General features: G+C 30.8%; 1 protein-coding gene across 1 annotated transcript in view; it reads right to left on the bottom strand.

Moving 5' to 3' along the window:
- Positions 1-20,139, bottom strand: part of LOC130452769 (nuclear cap-binding protein subunit 1-like) — a 40,858-nt gene extending 20,719 nt beyond the window's left edge. Inside the window, 6 exon segments of the mRNA XM_056792198.1 lie at positions 14,783-14,886; positions 16,698-16,900; positions 16,902-16,974; positions 17,873-18,100; positions 18,959-19,793; positions 19,860-20,139. Of these exon segments, the coding sequence (XP_056648176.1) occupies positions 14,783-14,886; positions 16,698-16,900; positions 16,902-16,974; positions 17,873-18,100; positions 18,959-19,793; positions 19,860-19,899 (1,483 nt within the window). The 5' untranslated portion in view covers positions 19,900-20,139.
- Between the last annotated feature and the right edge of the window lie 3,194 nt (positions 20,140-23,333).

Below are 23,333 nucleotides of genomic sequence, written 5' to 3'. Positions count from 1 at the left end.
GTCTTTCTTTCTTTCGTCTTCTTCTTTCCGGAAACTACGATCGGGTAAACTCAAACGGTCAGTATTGCAACCAAACCGACTATTGTCTGATTCAAAGTCGGTTAATGAATCATCCACACATTACACACAGATCTCGGTATTCCAACCATCAATGAAGTTATTTAGACATCAACGATAAGAAGCAAAAACCGCAATGAAAACCACCAAAATCCACTAATATCCTAATAGTGATCTACGGAGACCCATCAGTGGATGGTGCCCGCCTCAAATCATTTAGCAAGAAACCATATCATTTAGTTATTACTCTGTATTTTTTTGAGTAGATTGTAAATTTGCAATTATATAAAAAATGTAATAGCGAAAATCAAACAAAAACTACAAAGAAGGAGGAAACAAAATAACGGTCCAGATAAAAATTTTCAAATAAAGAAATTTATAGAAGATAAAACAATGACAGCAAGATATGCGGAAGAAATTGAAAAAACGCTAATCCAAATAGAGAGCATCGACATAAACAATGCATGGAAACACATCGAGAAAACCATAAAGAAAGCGGTGGATAAAATATTACCAAAGAGAGCAAAAGAATGTAAGAAAAAAATGGAAAAGAGAAAACGTATTAATCAGAAAATGTTACAAACGGGTGACGCTTAAGATAAAACACATTATCATAAGCAAAGAAGAATCAATAAAAAGATATGCAGAACAAAAAAGAGACAGGAAATGGAAGACAGGATAAAATGCATTGAAGATAAATTTGTAAGTAAAGAAATGAAGAACTTTTATCAAGAATTTGAAAAAGAATAGAGGGACGGAGCAGCAAACGACAATTTTTATTGAAAGCAAATAAGGCAACATACAACAAGACAGAACAGATAAAGAGGAACTATGGAAAAGTGGAAAGAGTACTTCGAAAAATTGTTAAATACAAAAAATAATAAGGAATGAACATTTGAAATAGCAGCTCTAACGCTGCACAACGAAGAAAAAATACCAGTACCAACTAAGGAAGAAGTAGCAGAAATAATACAAAACCAAAAAAACTGTAAATGTCCCTTAGAAAACGAAAGTTACTCGGAGCTTATAAAATATGAAGGTGACGCTCTAACAAACAAAATACACTAATTGATTAAAAGTATATGGGAAAATAAGATAATATCAGAGGCATGGGATACTGCATAATGGTACCAATAAACAAAAAATGGGGTACGAATACAACTTGCCGATATTTGTGAGTTTCATCGACTTCCAAAAGGGATTTGACATAGTTACAATACAATATCTTTGTAAAATAATGAAAGTCCTGAAAGTACCAATAAAACTGATAAATCTCACGAAAATGACCCTTGAGAATACTCAAACAGAAATTAAAAAATAAAACAGAAATCATTAGATAGCTTTAACACAAATATAGGACTACAATAGAGACATCCTCTATCTACTATGTTGTTTAACATAATACTGGAATGAACATTAAAAACAAAAACAACACAATTGTTAGCATAAGCAGATCGTGTGGTAATTTTAGCAAAAATGAAAATTAGTTGAAAAGTACGTGCATTGCTTCCATAGAAATGGCAGAAATAAGGAACCTCATAATAAACGAGGGGAAATCCAGGTTCATGAACAGTGGCGCATCCCAAAACGCGTAACAATAAAAGAATTCTTAGAGTTCAATTACACATACAAAAAATAATTGAATTCAAGCAAGTCAAAAGTTACATTTATCTTGGAACACTTATCAGATGATGGCGACGAGGGAGAAAAAATAGAAGCCAGGTTAAATCGAGGAAGCAAACAGGCGAGTAATATAGAACAGGATACTAATTTCCAAGAACATTTTCATAAGACAGTCATCAGACCGACTGTACTTTATGCAAGCCAAACGTGGATAGTGAATAAAGAGGAGAACAAGTTAGATATATGGGAGAGGAAATTACTTAAGAGGATATTAGGAGAGGAAAAAAAAGGGAGATATATGGTGATGAACGACAAACCAGGCATTGAAAAACCTATATGATGAAGTGAACAAGAAATTAACACTCATAAGATTCAGAAGACTATGATGGCTGGCACACTTAGAATTGAATGTCAAAATCAAGAGCAGCCAAGGAAAATGACAGATATAAATATGACAGGAGCACGAAAAAAGGGACTCAAAAAGAGATGGTATGCGGATACAAGGAGACATTTCATTTGGTAGAAAAAAGCTTATAAAAACTAAAAAACAAACATACAAATAACTAAATAAAGATACAAATAAAATAAAACTTTAATATATAGAAGAAGACCACAATGAGTGATAGAATCCATAGCAGATATTAAACTAGTATGCAGCATGTTCGGAATTAAATATTATTATTAGAATAGGAGTCGTTTACAGAGTAGAAGGCACTTTCCAGTAAATATGCCCTCAAATTATTGCGGAAAGTAGGAAAAGATGTGATTTCAATTGGCAAGTGATTGTGCATTTTTTTGCATTGTAAAATATTGAGCCCTTGACTAATTCTGAACCTGGAGTAGGTACGTAAAGGTCGTACAACACGTACCCAAGATGGGAAGGGTATATCGGAGATGCGACTCAATAAAGGCATAATAAACTGTTAAGGATAAGTTCAGTTCTTTGGAAACTGATCTCAGCGCGAAACAGGAGTAACTTAATTTTTTGCTATGAATAGAGATGGTGCAAGTTTTCAATATGTAAGACCAAAGGTTCCTCGAATCAGTGACACAAAATTGAAGGAAGGAATTGTTGTAGGTCCGCAGATATGTGAGCTAGTGAAAGACGAAGCTTTTGATTCGAAGTTGAGCAGAGCAGAAAAAAGAGCTTGGGTGGCTTTTGTGGACGTTTGTCATAATTTTCTTGGGAATACAAAAGCTGAGAACCACCGACAAATCATTCGAGAGCTGCTTTCTGCTTATAAAACTTTGGAATGCAATATGGCATTCAAGATTAATTTTTTGGACTCGCATTTAGATTTCTTTCCTGAAAATCTCGGAGCCGTATAAAATGAACTTGGTGAAAGGTTTCATCAGGATATAATGCAGATTGAGAACCGTTATAGTGGGCAATGGCCAGGAGCAATGCTTGCTGATTTTTGTTAGTCAATTCGCCAAGAAACATCAATAGAATCGATGAAAAGGAAACAAACCACAAAATATCTTAAATTTTCCTACCTTATATGTAATGAGATAACTGACTGATATTTATTCATTTTGTAACTATAATTTAGGATTTTTCACTGTGAAACTTATACCGTGATATTTTTTTATTTCGTTATGATAACAGATACTTTAATAATATTGTTTGTTAATTGAATAAATATTATATTGGAAATCTACGTCTGGTGCTTAATTGTATGTCAGATTCCGTGTTTAGAGAATAAAATATAATGAATTCATGCATAAAACAAATAGAAAAAAATATTTTTTTGCAGACCAGTGTTTAATTCTATAATCACATCAAGAAACAAAAAAGCAGTTTTGAAAAATACTCAAAAGAAATTCAATACAATGAGAATAAAAGAAAACTAACACAGCAGGTAGCCATACTGAATGAGATTATACTCATATTGTGGGTTGCATAACAAGCTACCGACTCTTTCCATAGACTCAACTATTAAGTAGAAATCTATTGATGACAACGATTTCACCTAGACTCAATTATTTAGTTGTGTAACGTACGCATTCTGACAATAGTCGATGATATCTCTATCAGTTCTTATACTTCACTACTAGTACAAAATTATTAATCGAAGAGCTATGGCCAGTGTTCTCCTTATCACTTTTTATTTTATTTTCTGCATCCATTTTCACACACATCTGAGACAACTTCTCGACAAAATTTCTCACATATTTTTTATCAAATTAACGTCTAAATATTCTTTCAATGGCTTAAGATACAGCACAAGTCTCTTCTGTATACATTCAACGAAGCACTTGACGACATCATGTATGAAGACAAATCACCTCATTTCAAGAACACCCGAATAACTTCATGTTCGTCCAAAAACGTTAGAATACAACTGATCGACTATTTAATCAAAAGACAATCGATATAGTTTTATGATTTCTTAGTCGAACAACTAGCGTGTTGGCTGTATGCACACTCCCATTTGATTTTAGAGAATTTTGACAAATGACTGAATTGTTGTGCGATTAAAAGTTGTATGTAGGCGCTTAGCCTTATAATTTATCGTTACAGAATAAAAATTTGAATTTCAAGAATAACAGAACGAGCTATTTTACCTCTATACAAATATTTTTTTATTATTAGAACTACTGATTAATATTTTTAATATTTTCAGCCATACTCGCCGCACAATCACGAAATATTAGTAGCTTTATGGACTGTTAAACGGATAAGGCATCGTGATGTGAACGGAATCCGATTCGAAATCGAATACATCGTATCTCCAATTAATTCTAGCAACAACCGCATAATAATGCGACGAAATCGATTCAATTACGCTATTCCGGGACATGTGTTTGTTATCAGAAATGGTCGAACCAACAAGAAGCATTCTGTGGTAAGATGGTATTTTTCTTCATGAAAACTAACATGAACGACGACAGTCCATTTGAACTTACACAAACAATAATGCAATACTAAGAGCAAATGCACTACAATTTCTGATTGTTTCGAAATATTTCAGTTTAATTTTTGTTTCAGACTTTTAACAGCAAAATTCCTCAGAATAACTTGAGAGAAGAAATTGGGTTGGGAGTTGATTCAGATGCCCATAAAAAAATCTTGTATAATAATTCTGACTTCCTTACATCTATTCCTGTACATTATTTACCACCGGAATCTGGTAATAAAGAAGCCATATTATATAACAAGCTGCTAGAAGTTCTTTCTTCAAAGACAACTACTCAAAAACAAGTTGTCTCTAGTACATATCCATTTAACAAATTTCTTGAAACAACAAAAGCTTTATCAGAAACTAAAGAGCAACAATCTACAACAGCTATGGTATCCCCGACTTTTCCTTCTACGACTACTATGAAGACTATAATAACATATTTTATGCCCATTGGTGATGAAATATTGATGCCTCAAACAGATAGTATGACAAATACTATGTCAAGTACAGGCGCGCTTACAACGTCTACATCAACAACTACAACGACCATACAGCCATCAACTCCTCCTAAAAAGTATTCTTCAAAGCCAACTACTGAAACATTTATTAAAACTACTGCAAGGCAAACCACTAAAACAACAAAATCTACTACTACCATGCCAAAAAGAATAACCACTACAAAGAATAAACAGCCATTAGTCCCTAAAACAACCTTGCTTTCAACATCACAAAAAACTACTGGAAGAACTACTACTAAAGAAATTAAATTAACTACCCCTTCTAAGCCAACATACAAAACAAAGCCCAGTTCCTCAAAAACAACATCATATTCAGTGACTACTACAGAAAGCACTACAAAACTAAAAACAACCACCTCAAAACCAACATTCAAACCACCTCCTAAGTCAACAATGCGATATTCACCAACTACTACAAAAACAAGGCCAACCAGCTACAACAGACCGACAAATAAAATAAGTTTTAGTTCAACTAAAACATATTCTGTAGCAACTACAAAATTAAAAACTACCTCTACCTCCACAAGACCAGCATACAAACCAAGCTCGACTTCCACTACTCCATATTCAGTCATTAATAAACCTCCACCAGTTACTTCACCATTTACGCTGCTCACTACTACTATTACTAAGTCCAATACAGTAGCACCAACAACTACTGAAACAATTAATTCAATATCAGAACTACCTCCATCAGAAAAGGCAATGGAAGCAACAATCATGACAATGATCCCTACTAATGCATCTTTACTGACAACAACATATAATCAAATGTCGGATGAAACTACAAAAGTAGAGCATACCTCTACAGTATTTACTGAAACAACGAGACCGTTTACATATCCTCCAACTACTACTACAGAACTACCTAGCGAAGAAGTTGTAACTCATGAAATGTCGACCTTACGTCCCACAGAACCTATGACAGTACATACAGAAGCAAATACAGAAATCACCTCAACCACTCGCATCCTACAGACTACGAATTTTGATATGGACAAAAGCAAAAGCACTTTTACAACTACAGAACCAACGGAATCGTCACCAATGACATCAACAGAATATTCTAATACATATTTTGATAGTACATCGCTACCAAAAGAAACCATTTTATCTACTATGAAATCTATAATGCATACTGACAGTACCACTGAAACACCATTTGTACTGTCAACAACTACAACTGAAGCTCCTACAACTAATCTATTAACAACTGAAATTTCATCAACCAACATCTTAACTACGCCTGAAACTCCAGCTACTACAATTTCAATGGGCAACATCTTGACTACACCTGAAACTCCAGCTACTACAATTTCAATGGGCAACATCTTGACTACACCTGAAACTCCAGCTACTACTATTTCAATGAGCAACATCTTGACTACACCTGAAACTCCAGCTACTACAATTTTAATGGGCAACATCTTGACTACACCTGAAACTCCAGCAACTACAATTTCAATGGACAACATATTGACTACACCTGAAACTCCAGCTACTTCAATTCAAATTAGAACTGAAACAACTAGAAAGATGTCAAGTGTATCCTCAACTAATAAAACAGCCACAACACCTAGTGATTTCTTAACAGAAATTGAACCTTATGAAGGTCCTTTATATGTGGAATCGGTGAAAAATGATTACTCCCTAGACGATATTTTTGGAACAACTGCAGCAACCTCTAAAATGGTCAGTACAAGTACATCTACATATACAGAATCTGACATATCCCAACAATTATTTGGGAAAATTATACCAAATAATTCAAAGGTAATTTATTCGAATTTTTATGAAGCTTCTACAGATAAAAATGGGAAAAATAACAAGGAAAATGAATTCTCAACTAGTCAAAGTTATGAAACGTCTATAAGTCTTGAAGTGAACAAAAGAAATCAAAGTAAGTTTATTGGTTCGGCAATGAGTACGCCAAATGTATCGACTGCAGCTACAAAGAAGTTTTCTAAAAATAGGATATTCAACATTAATCGAAAAATAGCAAATTTGAAAAAGTCTACAATGAAAAATAAATCTTTAAATATTGATAAAAATGAAAATATAACTAAATATGCAGCAAATGAGGTGAAAGAAGTTGTAAATGTATCGATACTTCCTCTAGAAGCTAACATTAGTACACAACCAATCGAAACAACTACAAAAAGTATAATTATAAATGAAACAGATATTATAAAAACATCTACCAAAGCTCTAGTACTAGAAATGCCAGCCAATATGAGTGACTTTGTCGTTTACAAAGCTGAATACCCAAGTGAACAGACAAAACAAAATCAAACTGCAAATAACAAAGATGTTTTAGATGATTTAGCATTGAGGTTAGTAAATCATGCCAGAAGTTTGCAATATCTAACAAAAAGTAATAATACACTTAAACAACCAAAATATAGAAGAAAACCATTCATACCAAGGTCTAAGAGACCTGTTAGAAAAAGAAAAAATGAAGGGGATAGAAAGTCGACTTAGTTTAAGTATTGAAAAAATGACAGATCAAACAATATACAGGGTGCTCAAGAGTAAAAATAATGCTGTAACATAAAAAATATGGTCATACGCCCCCTTGTTTCTGAGTTATAGGCTTTAAAGTTGCGAAATCACAACTTAAATTAAAGTATATTTTCTAAATTCTACATTCGAACATTATGAATTTTTAATGAATGATTACGTATGTCCATGTAGTGTGTTTGACGGAATAAAAAATTTTATACTACTATCTGAAGGCAAGGAGCGGCTCATGCCCAATGGTTAACAATCTGAAACTTTTACATAGACAACCTGTACAATATAAAGGCAGCAAAAATTAATTTTCCAATCGATTTTTTAACAAAAAGGTGTTTGTTTGTGAGATATGTAGATTTTTAGATCGTTGAACATGTCAAGGAAATCGTTCGCCATAAAGAGACATTCTGAAGAAAATTATCATGAATTGTAATTAATATATAATAATACCTCCTCTCACAGGAGGTATTAAAACACAATAAAACATTTCTAATTAAGTTGCACACTGCCGAACATCGTGTTACTTCATCATCATCATCATCAAGCCTTCCAATCCTACGTGGATTATAGCTATCGCTTTTGGCGCTTTAAATCCTTTTTTTAGTTGGATTGCTCCTAGTTTTCTAATTTTTATTTTCTTCATAGTTTGTCGTTTGTTTTGGCTGTTTTTGTTATTATTGTTGAAAATACATTTGTTAGAAAAGTACTGTTTACTGATGTAGCTGGTTTCAGTTTTATTAATTCCCATAATTTACATTTATTAACAACATCGATTTTGTGTTAATGTGTGGAGAGGAATGATAATTTAGTAGATCCATATTTTTTTAATAATAACCTGAATGGTTAGATACTTAGAATTCTTCCAAAATGATTTTCTAACTATTTTATGTGACATTCTTCTAACCATATGGCTCATGCACGATGGAGCTAATGGGTAGATTGGTCGGGGAGGTCCATTTGCATGGCCACCACGTTCCCCTGAATTAAATACAATGGATTTACTTTTTTAGAAATATCTTAAAAGCTTTGTATATGCAACACCGGTAAATGCAAGGATAGAAATGATCGATAGAAATAAACAGTGTGACGCTATAAGCTTGGAATATTCTTACAAGTTCAAAGAAATATCATCCGTAGACTCCAGAAGTGTGTAGAAGTGCAAGTTGCCCACTTCCAGCATTTATTATTTTTTTTTGTGTTTCATTTGATAAGTTGTAGGCTAACCAAGTATGTTTCTACGTTCCAATTTTTTCCTTAAGTAAGTTACACGACGTTTGACAGTTGAATTAGAAATGTTTGATTGTGTTTTAATAGGGATTTTCAATACATAATTACAATTAATGATCATTTTCTTCAGACTGTCTCTTTATGACAAACAGTTTCGTTAGCACGTACAATGATCTAAAAATTTACATATCTCCTAAACCGTTAATTTTATCGAGTTAAGCAAAGAATACCCTTTTGTTAAAAAATCGATTGGAAAATCAATTTTTGTTATATTTAGATTGTATAGGTTGCCCCTGTAAAAGTTTTGGTTACATTGGGCATAAGCCACCGCTGGTCTTCAAATAGTAGTATAGAATTATTTATTCCGTCAAATACACTACATAATGTTCAAATCTATAATTTAGAAAATACACTAAAATATAAGTTGTGATTTCGCAACTTTAATGGTTTAAAACTTAGAAACGAGGGGTCGTATGAGAAATCTTTTTTATATCACACCATTATTTTTTCATCATTTCCTCACTCCCGAATTTTTTGCGTCCTGGAACACCCTATATACAGAAAAAATATATTATTATGTATAGAAAATATCGATAGTACTAATCTTATGTTTTTTATAATGGATCAAAGAGACTATGTCAATATATTTATGAAATCATGTACATATTATTTATAAAAATATATATTTTTATATGGTTTGTTGTTTTATTGCAAAACAAATTGAGTGTAAATATGAAATCGAATTTTACTTCTGTACACACACTTGAAGGAAATTTTTCTAAATCAATTTTTTTCTCAATTCATCAAGTACCAACAATAATGACATATTAAACCAATTTCTCTTCGAAAATAGTTCATTAACGTCAACTTAGAATTCTACATAATAATAAAAAATTAAATTATTTTACTAATATTTTTATATATACAATATGAAATGTAAAATACAGAAAATTATTTTGTGTTACACGGTTCAAAACATTCTACGCACAACGTAATATCACATTTAGAGCAAAATGCTTTCTCTGACCTCCTCTATATTGGCACCTTCTCTGATTGTTTCTGCGTTGATTCCAATGATTTTTTTGCCTTACCTAACGTTGCGAACTAACTCTGCAACATCCATTTTCCGTTTTGTACCATGGCCGTGGGGTTTGAAATACGGCACAGCAACTGCTGTGCATTTTTTTCCTCGGATCTGAATTGCATATTTTTCCATTAACCAATCTTGATGATCAACTACTCCCATACACTGATTGTAAGATTAGATGAGATTTCGTTGAGGCACATTTATTTTTTCTTTTCAGCACTGTGTTTTTAGCAAGAAACTTTTTCAAAAAATCGGAATTCAGGGGAAAAACATGAAAAAAAGAGGTTTAGGGACCAATCACTTTACTCATAAATATCAATAATATATAAATGAGTATTTTTTTATATATAATATCATACAAAGTGTAATCCGGCTAAGATAATACCTGGAATCAAGCAGTTTTACATTTACAGTTAATTGATGACAACACAATATTCATAAAATTTATTAAAATGATTATGTAAAATTTAAGATTTCCAAATTTTTATGTAGATTATTCAACCTCTTGTCTGATCAAAGTTTTTCTTCTTTTTTTTAAATATAGGTATTGATATTCAGATTTGCATGCCTTTATTCATTTAACAAAATAATTTTAAATTAATGAGATAAATATTTCAAATTATGTTATTCAAACACAAAAATATGAAAGAAACTAATCAACAAGAGGAAAACAAATCTATTGAGAAAGTCTGTACAAAAATACTTATGTAAAAGTAATAACTCAATTCCTGCTATGTGGACATAAAGAAAAAATTTAATGTGTCAAAAAATAGAGAAAAGTGTCCCATCGAAATAAAGACACTACTGTTAAGTCAATATATTCACCAAGTTTGTATATAATTTAGAATATCATTTACCAATTACTGGAGAGCAGTATTAAGTCGGTGGTCTTTAGTTCTGCTTTAGATTGGAAATGTGTAATATTGGTATATACAGCCCTTATTAAGGATATTCACAAATTTTCTTGGAAATTGAGGTCAAGGGAAGTCTTATTAAGAAGTGTACTAACGCAAATATTTGTAATGACACGATGAGTAAATAACTATTTTAAACACTGAAAGTTTTTTCAGAAAAAAAAGTAGCTGAATGTGATAATTTTCCCTTCCAATCATACAACATGTGTTTAATTTCATATGGCAGTCATAAACAAAAGAAAATTGTTTCTGAGAATGATCGTCAAATTAAAAGTATACTGCAATGTGGTAAATATATATTAATAAAAATAGCATTAAAAACTTTGATGCAAAATTTAACAAAATGGGACTAAGGGACCAATTTGCAAAAAAGGGTCTTAGGGACCTAAAATAAAAAAGGGACTTTCAAGGACTTTATGAACCTCACTAAAAGCCCTGCTTTTACATGTTATTGTTATTCCTTTTTATAAGCAAAACCTCGCCTTGATTGTCAAATCCATAATTGTAATAACTACGTGCTTATTTTTCTAATAATTTCAAGATTTTTCTGTATGGTTCTCACGTATTGTACGATTGCCCTAAACCTCAAATTTTTTAAATGTATTAGCAGGTCTCGATTGGTAAAAAAATTATCAAAGTGCACCATGTGATCCTAAGGTACTGCGATACATTCTAAGAGATTGAGTTGAACTCTTTTCGGTATAATCAGAAAAATTATAGCAGTAACCTTTAAATTGCCTAAAATTTGTAGCCAAATCGGCTTACCACCTATGGATTGTTTCAATCTATTATGGCCATGATATTTAACAATAATTTCATCAATGGAGAGATTTTTCGAAAAAGCTCCTCACTGAGGAAAGGCTTTGTTGATATTTTGGATTAGAGAGCGCACTTTGAAACATATATCTTTGACAAAATGTAGTAGAACGTCGGTTAGTTTTCTTTTTTTTTTCCTGTTCTTTTACCACTACTACTAGCTACAACCTCTTCACCAGCTTCATTTTCCAATATCTGATTTTCGATATTCCCAGCTTCAGTTTCATCCGCCTTTTAAGAATGACGTACACTTTCAAAGTACTAGGATTATCAGTTGCAACAACCAGACCTAGAATATCATCGTCACTTTCATATAAGCATTCAAAAAATCAGATTCTGGTGGAACCACAACCGAACGTCTACCGAATAAATATTCTTCATATCCCGAGAAAACTTATCTCGTTCAAATTCAGCTTCTAGTTCGACAATACTCAAAAATTTATTTGTCGTTATAATACTGGTCATAAAGAATCTATTTATAAATTAACCTATGATCATTTAATAGGTGAAACAAAACCAACATATTGGAATAAAACTCACTTTTCAAAAGAAATGAGTCACGTGTACTCCTGAATAAAGTTAACTGAGGATCCCGGTGTCCTAAATATATGACATCTAATTGTATCAAAGAGAATAGGATTCATAAACATTCTAAGGGATAAAATAGAGTGAAGAATCTGTTTATGGCGTTAGTAATACAGTAATCAGATATTATTTTAACTTATAAATTTTACTTATAAAGATTTTTCAAAAAAAATGTAAATTGGCTGTTCTAGTTATATGACAGCGATACATAATGGATTAATAGTACACAATGTATATAGTTTACTTCCTTTTTTATAAATTCCACACCTCTTTTTTATATAGAGATATAATTTGTAAATTTCAAGAATAAACAGTGAATTTAAAAAAATCTGCACAATTTGGAAAAATATTTATTATCATTATCCCTAAAAGAAAGGCGCATAACATCGCGGGCTTTTCTTAAGATTTATCAAGAGAAATATTTCTCTTATAAATGATTGCTGCATAACTCTACCAATTTATATAATTGAAGCTCTTAAAAAATATACATTTTCCCTTTTTTGGCAACACTTTTTATTGGTTTTATTAGTCCTAGATTGGTGTTATAGTCTATGGCAGGGATTCCCAAAGTAATTTGGGCAACTGATGCCTTTTCCAAAATGAACAGATACCATAGAACCCCAAATTACTATAACCTTTTCAAAAGCCGCAAAAATATAGGTTATGGTTATGCTAGTAAGTAGGTAATTAAGCATTTTTAAAATTATTGTTAAATTACTTTATTACAGTACAATAGAGTATTTGCATGGTTTGAGAAACAAAAATAATTTTGGATAGTTTATTTACAACTTTTATTATAAGTTTTTCCTAATTCTTTGATTAATTTTCATAGAGAAAGAAATTATTGAAAATTCAAAATTTTTGTAGGTAGTTTGCTTCACTTTATATGTATGAAATAAACACTGAACATATGATACAAAGTAAATACAACAATTTTTTTCTTGGATATTCTAAAAGAAGCGTTATTATTAAACTTTGATTAATCTGAAAAATGGTATATAAATCGTGTTTTGTGTCAAGATGTAAAAATATTAGAAAGTTTTTTTATGATGCCAAGAAATTCGAATATACTTCAACAAAAATGTTTTGAAAGTGTTGGTTGATTTGACAATCCTGCCAGACGTAATTATTTTTGTTGCCAGGATCATAATTTTAATCTAAGTAACATCAAATTTAACTCATTTCAATATTTTATAGTAATTGAGTTTATTATGTTTCTAATTTTTAACGTGATTATGTAATATTATAAGAACTATAAAAGGTTTATTCACTTTATTCTTACATATAGAAAAATACGTAACTAATAAATAAAAACTGTATTATAACAGCACACGCTAGTGCAGGCAACGATAACCTCGTAATCATTAAACAGACATCTGCTCAATGTTTTTATAAGACCTATAAACTTATGAAATAAACAAAAAAAATTAATACTTATACCTATACCTATACCAGAAATGTGTTTGAACTTGAACTAGATCCCGAAAGACTTGCGCACAAGCTTGTCCACATTTATTGAATCAGATAATTTTTCCTGATACTTCCTACTAAAATAGAAACCGATTCCTCAATCGACCTGGTCTATAACAGCCTTCATTCACTAAAATTATTTTTCTATCCGAATGAGGCGATCCCGATATTGGCGTAAATTTAAATGCCAAATATGTCGATTAGATGAAACAGAAAATATTCAATGGGAGCACAACTGTATTGCATATACAATATTTATCTACTTATCTAATTAATTAAACACTTTCAGAGGGATTAATCAAATTAATCTTATCAATATTTAAAAAAAAGGTTGATTGTTTCAGAAAACAAGTATTAGTGCACCCATGACAAAAGATATTTTACTACAAATGCCGCTATATAAATTTACAATATTATTTGTATTTTATTTATTCGTTGGGTAACAGATGAAATTTTAGAAGTATTAAAAAAAGTGAACAGAGCATATAACATCTCCTTCAGGTGAAACCTAATTAACTTTTTCTGTACCACATATCCTTTAAATTTATCTATTATGGAAATCTTAGAAATAAATATTAAAAACTAAGAGACTTTTACAAATATTCATACATATCAATATTTATTGTAATTCACTAGAAACAACACTCACTTTTTAAAAATAACATTATCCAAGTATAGTACAAATCTAAGTAACGATATCACTTAGTTCAGGCATTGACATTACTAGATACCATAACACTAATGCTGGTAATCTCTGTAGCATATTTTTTCTGTAGGTTTCATGTTATCTCCACATCAATAAACTCAGAGACAGTTCAAGAAAAAACCCGAAATTGTCACCAAAAATGATCTGAATATTGTAAATAAAATAGACATGCTGCATAAATGAAAAAAATAGTCCACAGTTAAGAAGATAGCTCGTAAAATGAGATTCTATTTGTTATTTATGTAGAATACAGAATATTGACTAATCCCATTATTAACGATTAAGCATGCCAATTCCAAAAAGTATAGCTCCTTGAAAAGTAAAAAGTTTATAAAAGGATAAATAAATAAAATACTCACCAGCTCCTTCTTGAGCATACTTGTAATCAGGTTCTGGTTTCTCAGGAATAAATTTGGAAAAACTTTCAGGCAATATTTCTCTAATTCTTTGAAAATAAGAAAGTCTAAAAATAAAAAAATCAGTCAATATCAATTAATTGGAAATCTCATTTCCAGATATGACACACTCACTTAAATTCAATAAATAAAATAATCTTCAATCTACATACATGCGAAACTCTAATAGAAATAAAATAATCTTCCAATTGATAACGTATTTAGCTTTTTTTCATAAATATTGAAATTAAATTTCGAACTGCAATTGATAATCAGTATCAAGTAGTTAAATGATTTTCAGTGAATATAACGATTTCCAATTATTAAAATTATTTTCAATGGTTGATTTAAAAGAGGTTTCTTCCTAGGCATTAGGGTTAACTTACAAACTGAAGAAACAACACTAGATCAAAGCAAATATATTAAAGTACTATTAAGTAAATTTAATATGGCAGATTGTAAGTCCGTAAGTAAACTTCTAGTAACTAATTTAAATTATAAGGCGTTGGAATCTGATGAAAATTACGATGATCTGTGTCGAAGTCTCATCAGGTATCTAATGTATTTAATGGTTTGTACAAGACCCGATCTAACTCTAAGTATATTAAGCAGATATATGAATAAAAATAATCAAGAGCTTTGGCAATGTTTAAAACGAGTACTTACGTACTTACGATGTACTATAGATTCAAAATTAAAATATGTAATGGGAACATATGATATTATATTTACAGGATATGTTTACTCTGATTGGAGAGGTAACTATGATGAAAATCCATCTTAGATTGTAATACAGAGGCTGAATATATGGCGCTGTATGAGGCTGTCAAAGAGGCAATGTGGTTAAAGATTTTAGCACCAGGTATAAATCTGGAAACTGAAGAACCTATCTTAATATATGAAGATAACATTGGATGTATAAGCATAACTAATAATCCTACAAGCCACAAAAGATCCAAACATATTGACATCAAATATCATTTCTCTTGGGAACAATGTGAGAAAAAGACTATAAATGTTAAACATATTTCAATGAGTGAGCAAATTGCAGACATGTTGATGAAGCCACTACCAAAAGCCAAATTCCTGGAATTTAAGGCAAAAATGGGATTGGAAGATTGATTAATAAATGATATCTATATATATTATAATCATACTTTTTTTATTTTCTTTTGATCTTCTGGGTTCCCCTTATCGTGAAGGCAGATGTTGGGAGCATCTATTGTATCTAGTTATTATATTGTTATGAATAAATTCTTTTGACATTTTAAATCAAAAAAGAAATTAATTTTTGAGAGAGCGTGTGGTAATATTGAATGCAAAAATCCTTCACTTTCAAGATATTATACTTTTATAATATTAACTTAAATATAATTTTGAAAGTAGAGGTTTTTATTTTAAAACATGTATTAAACACATTTTAAACCTTGTTAAAGGATATATTTTGGTATAAATATGAAATTGATAATACAAACTCAAAATATATTAAGTTTAGATAGTAGGTAGTCAGTTCTCTCCGATCCTTAACATTGTAAGAAAGAACATACCTCCAAAACTCTAATAGAAATAAAATAATCTTCCAATTGATAACTTATTTAGTTATATATATATATATATATATATATATATATATATATATATATATATATATATATATATATATATATATATATTTATACCCACCTACCCACCGTTACCTAAACCATAATCCCAACATTCTATCATAAAACATAGTTCCTTCAACAATTTCGATATGAAAAAACCTCTAAAAAAATTATCAACTAATTTCAATAATAAATGAAAATAAAATTTTTGAAACAATATCATTAATATTCATTATTTTTTATGTTGTAATTGAGTATAATAATGCATTACTTACCTCATACATTTCAGCATTGTTTCTCTAATAAATTTAGGTTTTGGATGATCATCATCTAAACTGAGGCAAGTATCCCAATCCTCCCAAGACCACCTGAATTGAAAGTTACTTAAATGATAAGCAAACCAAGAAACAAATCTATCAAAACAAGACACATTCATAGTATCTATTCTAACAAACAGCATTTCAGTTGCTTGTGCAAGGAACTTGAGGCATCGTTGAAGGTTGTAACTTGCATAATTCTATCAATATAGCTCCATAAGCAATTTCAAGATACCTGAAAGATAACTTGTATGAAAAAACTGTAACATCTATTATAATATATCAAGTATAAAAAACAGTGGGAAGAGTTTACTTGTCTCTATGTTTATAAGGTTGGAGATTGGAATAATCTTACTGTTTGATATATATATATATATATATATATATATATATATATATATATATATATATATATATATATATATATATATATATATAAATATATATATATTTCTTTTATTTCTTAGACCTTTTGATATATTAATGCATCTAAATGTTCTTGATTTTAGGTCTCTTCTGTTTTAAAATTAGTTTTTTTGATAATTTTTAAAAGAAAGATAAATTTTGACGTTTCGACTTTCCTTTAAGTCTTTATAAATATATATATATATATATATGTATATAAATATATATATAAATATATATATATATATATAAATATATATATATATATATATATATATATATATATATATATGCTCATGTTATTTTTGTAGTTTGCACACAAGTTCAAACAGCTATTAAAAAAAAATAGTTTATTCAAATTTCATGAAAGTTAAGTTGTTTACTTAACTAAATTAACTTATGACAATGAAATGGATTTAGTACGCTCACTATACTTCTAAGTGCCGGTCAGGATGGCTAATGGACAGATCAAATGAGCCTCGATAAATGTGGTTATATTACATCTTCCTATTATATGTTGTCTGGATGTCTTCATTTTGTTCTTTTGTTTGAATTCTCACTGACGCAATATGGTAGAAGCAAGATATACCAATTTTGAATCCACCTTGATATTTCGTAGTTTGTTGTTTAGTGGTTCTCTGATTCTTTCCAGAATAACTCTGATTAGATTAGCTCGATAAATTTTAAATTAAGAAGATAATTATCATAAAATTGTAATTTGAATTTACCTTGGCTTGGGCATATGAAGTAATTCACCAAAAATCACTTCTACAATGCAGTACTCCAATGGAATTTTTAATTTGTATGGAAAGTTGAGCAAATGAGCAGCACAATCCTTTCTTTCGAGATGGTATAATTCAATTATAGAATGAAGATGTTCTTCAATAAGGAATCTTTCAATTGAATGAGCTCCTGGTAAAGTGGGTCCTTCTGGACAATCTGTGTAGTCAAAAAGCCTGAAAGTATATACATGTTCAAAATATTTTAGTGTTATATTATATATATATATATATATATATATATATATATATATATATATATATATATATATATATATATATATATATAAAGCCCTAAAATTTTCTTTAACTATTGCAAAGGACACTTAATAAGAAACCTATTAGCAAAAAATTGTGATGCAAGTATTTTTTATAACGCCATAAAAAATTCATGAAGTTTGATATACATTAGAATTTAAAATAAATATCCTTCATATCATCATTACTAAATGGCCACTTATTTATGGTGTATTATATGTAACAATCATTTATTAGGAACGTCAGAGTAACTATTTGTTCATAAAAAGGTAAATTCTTCCCAAAGAACATTCATTATTTTTATATGGTGTTAAATTATGTAGTTACTGGTTAAGTAAAATTTATTTTCTGGGATAATTTTAATTATTTTCATAATAATAAACAAAACTATGATGCCGATTTCATCAAAGTAGAGTTTTCTATAAAAATAAACTCAGCTTCTCAAAAAAAAGGATCAGATATAATCTTCCAATAATCACAATCCTATCATACCCTCTGGAATACAGGGAATCTAGTTGCTTTATCTCATTCAAAGTCAATGGTAAAAATTCTCATTAATTGTGAATTTGAGCAATTTCTTGTATTTTGGCAGTTCCTACCATCCCGAGTAGAATTTCCCCAGATAGCTGAAACTTTTTGTTGCATACCATAGGATAAAAAGTTTCATTTGATATCCTTTGCAATAATTAAAGAAAATTTGAGGAAATTTTGGGACTTTATTACCAAAACAAGTAGGGTTTAAGATTAGGGTTGAATTAATTAATTTTAAATAGTTACCTGAACACTACCCATGGCATGGGATATTCATAAGTGTCATGATGTGGTGGAGGTATTATAGAAGCTAAATTATGCTGTAGAGCTTCACATAAAATCGAATCGAAAGCTAAATAAGGTCTAGGTATATGTTTCTCAGCCCAATTGTCCTGTCTGAGTTTTCTAACTTGTGCCCAAAGACAATCTAAATACTCTTCTTGAGGATGTGGGGAATCAATTGCCCAAACCCTTAATGCATTGTGATGTTTTTTAGATCGTTTGTTCAAAAAGATCTCAATTTGAATCATAAGATGTTCTAAAGATTTTTCTTTCTTTTCATAAAGTTCTCTTCCTACCCATGGTAATGTGCTAAGTATAGCAAAAACATACCAGTCTCTACGAACTTGAGGGACATTATCTTCGTTAGCTGTGTCCATCATATTATCCAATAATTGAAGGAGGGAAGTAGCAGAAATTACATGGCAATTAACCAAATCGGCTAAAAATCTCAAAGCATATCTTGCTGCATCCCATTTACACTGTTTCAAAGACTCTTTGAAACTCTTCACCATATACTCTACAAATTCACCACCAAAATTGAAATTCTTAGCATTCAATAATCCTACCAAGGTTGTATAAATCGTACATTTTTCGGGCATTCGTATAGCACAATCTGTAAGGATTCTAAGAATTTTTGCCCTGAAAGTGGACAAGTCTGCTTCTAAAACACTTGCTAAGCCTTCTAAATTGCTTTCCAATGAAGAAGTGCTTTTTTCTCCTACTCTTAATATAAGAGATTCCAATCTATCCTCTATTTCTTGATTTTCGGAAACGCGACGCCTCTTTCTGTAGGCTCTCTCTAAAATAATAAATGCCAAATATTGAAAGTAGCCAAATGGTAACAATTGTTAACTTATTAACTTACCGTATCCATCGTCGTCTTCATGAGCTCTTCTTCGACTCATTTTTTATTAGAAATTAATAATAAAATCCTTGTAATATTTATAATCAAAATTCTAACCTACTCAATTCAACAAACTAAACAGCACATACGTAGACGCCACAGAATCACGAAATTATTTGATTTCAAACCATTAGAAAATTTGAGCAAATGACATCTGACAGTTCTTAAGTTTAAGGTCTTTACATTTTAGTTATGCCATTAAAATTTATATACGGTTATTTTCTTACAAAAACATAATGAACACGTATACATTTTCGATTTATTATTTATACATTATAGCGAAAACACTCGTATAAACTGTTTTGATCAAGAGTTTAAGAAAGTTATAACCATATAAAATGTGTCTAAGCTCATATATTGAGTAAAAGGTCCTGGATTATGAATAGTCCAGTGAACATGGTTTTACCTCAGATTTTACACTGGGGGTGATTACGACCCCAACTAAAGGGTGGTATTTTTGTTGAAAATAAGCGTAGAAATAGACAAAAAAGCATTCTACGCACAAATTACTCTATGGAATTTTCTCGAAAAACAATACTTTTTGACTTATTCTTGAATGAAGTTTTGAATTATTGTTACAAAAAAGCATATTTTTAATCGAATTTTCACAAATAACTCAAAAACCTCATATTTGAATGGTTTAGAGAGCTTGATTCCGAAAAAATATTATGGTTACAATGGAAAAAGCATTTCAAATTTTTTTTAAAAATTGTATTTTATTAAAAATAACTCATAAATATGAAAGATACGTTAAAACTGCTATAGAACAAAAAGTTGTTTACTTTTTAATTTTTTTTTAACTTCTCAATTAAAAATAATAGCGACGCTCTTTGACGTTGTCTTCAGTTCGGGTTTAAGCCTGAACGAGGGCTGTTAAACTGCTCTAATGAAACGTAATCACGTCGAAACTAGTCAGTAGTTACAACCTCTCTTTGCAATTGTGAGCCATTGAGGATATTAATATCGACAAAAGGGTCGATCGACATCATGCCCTTCAGAGGAGTTGTGATTCAATATTTGGCGAGTAGTTGTTTTCTCCTTTGAAGAACGGCAGAATTCCTTTTCGAAATCTTGAATTTCGAAATGATTTCAGAAACGAATAGTAGAAATCCTGTATTTTGATACATTTTACACATACTTCATTTACCATCGGAATATATACAGTATGGTGTAAATGAAAGGAATAAATTCGTTATTTCGTAAACCGGAGGAAAAATACTGAAACCCATCGATTTTTATTTTAAAACGGGCTATTCGTAAGGATACTTTTTTATTTTTGACGTCATCTATGCGACCGTGATGACGTCATCGCAAAAATTTTTTAAATGGAAATGTGGGTGTTGTAATAAATTATTTGAAAGGTCTTTTAAATACCTATTCAGCCAAATCAATATGTACAGTAATTGATTTGCGTATTTGTTTAAAAAAATTAAAAAAATTTTATTATTACAATAAATATTTAATATGTTCTACTCATTAAATACAACGAAACCTAAAATAAATGATCAAATCTAAATTAAATGCACGAATTGGCAACGAAGGCGTACCAAGAGTCAAACAGCGCCTTAACGAAGATGCAATAAATGATAATAAAGAGATTATAATCAACTTTTGTACGCTAAATGAGCTAAGAATAAATAATACATTCTTCGAGCGTAATCCTCAATTCAAATATACATTCGAAAACACAAGAGGACATAAATCAACAATTGACTACATACTAAGCAACAGACAACTACATCCAACTTAGGTACAAGACGTCAGAACACTAAATTCAGCCAATGTTGGTAAACTACTGCTCGAGAAGATCAAATTTGAATTGCCCCTGAGAATGAATAGGGAACCAGGAAGAAAAGATCAAAAAGTAAATATAGAAGCGCTATGGAATGAATCTATGAGAGTTCTTTATCAAAATAGGTTAAAGGAAAAGATAAATAAAAACCAAATAAACGAGCTGGAAGATGTAAATATCAGTTGGGATAAACTAAGGAGTAACATCAAGGAAGCCGCGGACGAAGCGCTTGGTTCCCGCATAATAAACATATCCAACAAAAAACACAATAAAACGCCATGGTTTTCTCAAAAAATCAAAAACAAGAGCGAAAAGAAGAAAAAAGCTTATCTAAAATATCTAACGATGAGGACAAAAGACTCGTACGAACAATATAAAACAATCCGTAATTAGACGAAAATAATCGTAACACAAACTAAGACGGATCACTAAGAAGCTTTCTCAAAAAGAATGTACAGCGATTTCTATGGTCTCCAAAAGCAAATCTGGCGATTTATCAGGAATCAGAGAAAAGAGACCAACGAACTAATTTTACCTAAACATATAACAAACCTGTGTCTCACAAAACTAAACAGTAAAGAGGAAGATGCTATCGAGCGCAACACTCCAGACATAACCACATTCCCAATGAACTGCTTAAGCACGGTGGTCAACAACTTACCCAACAACTAACGAAACTGATTAGAAATATCACATAGAATACCTGATGAATGGCGAAAAGCCCCTCCATTATGTTTAAAAAGGGAGACAAAAAAATGCCAGAGAATTACAGAGGTATAAACCTAGAGTACATTAAAACTAACAACAAAAATAATAACAAACAAAATAAATAGTATTATATCCCGGTCGGATGAACAACAAGGATTTACAACGCGAAGATCATGCACTGATGCAGTGTTTGTTATAAGACAGATTGCAGAATACACAAACCAGCCTACATGTGTTTCATAGATCTGCAAAAAGCATCTGACCGGGTTCAGGTATAGGATGTTGTTCATTAACTCTACGACAGACAAGTATGCGGACCTTAATCAAAGTCGTAGAGAATCTATTCAGCGAGAACAAAATCCAGGCCAAGATCAACGGAGAGCTCACCAAACCAATCCCTGTGGAAAGAGGAAAACGTCAGAGCGACTCACGGAGTCCACTACTTTTCAACATAATTATGGATGAAATAATGAAGCAAGTACGCAGATTGAACGGATACAAAATGGGTGACCGCAATATTACAATCCTGTGCTATGCTTACGATGCTGGTTGCAGAAAATGAAGACAACCGCCAAAGGCTGCTATATCGCTTTCGTTGCATAGGAAAATCTCCAAATATGATGGTTTCTGCCACCAAAACAAAAAGCCTGACAACATCAAAAAACCTCTTAGATACAAAATAATCCAGCAAGAAATGAAATCCAGTTTCCTGTTTTAGAACCATCTGTATACCATTTTGACGGTAATTCTGTTCATACTCGTATGATGAATTAATCCCATTTGTTTTGGCAGCTTGTTTTGAAATGTGATTAACATGATGTGTTATATTTTTCAAATAAAATAATATTCTCTGAGTGTTCAGTGTCACTGTTAGGAAATAAAATAATGTCTTTGTATATAAGATCCAGTTGTTCCAAGGATAGAAATAAATACAA

Source organism: Diorhabda sublineata, chromosome 2 (genome assembly GCF_026230105.1).
Source record: "Diorhabda sublineata isolate icDioSubl1.1 chromosome 2, icDioSubl1.1, whole genome shotgun sequence".
In the NCBI taxonomy this organism is placed as follows: Eukaryota; Metazoa; Arthropoda; class Insecta; order Coleoptera; family Chrysomelidae; genus Diorhabda; species Diorhabda sublineata.
Note: the sequence above shows the minus strand (reverse complement) of the source record. Positions and strands in the feature narration are given on the sequence as shown.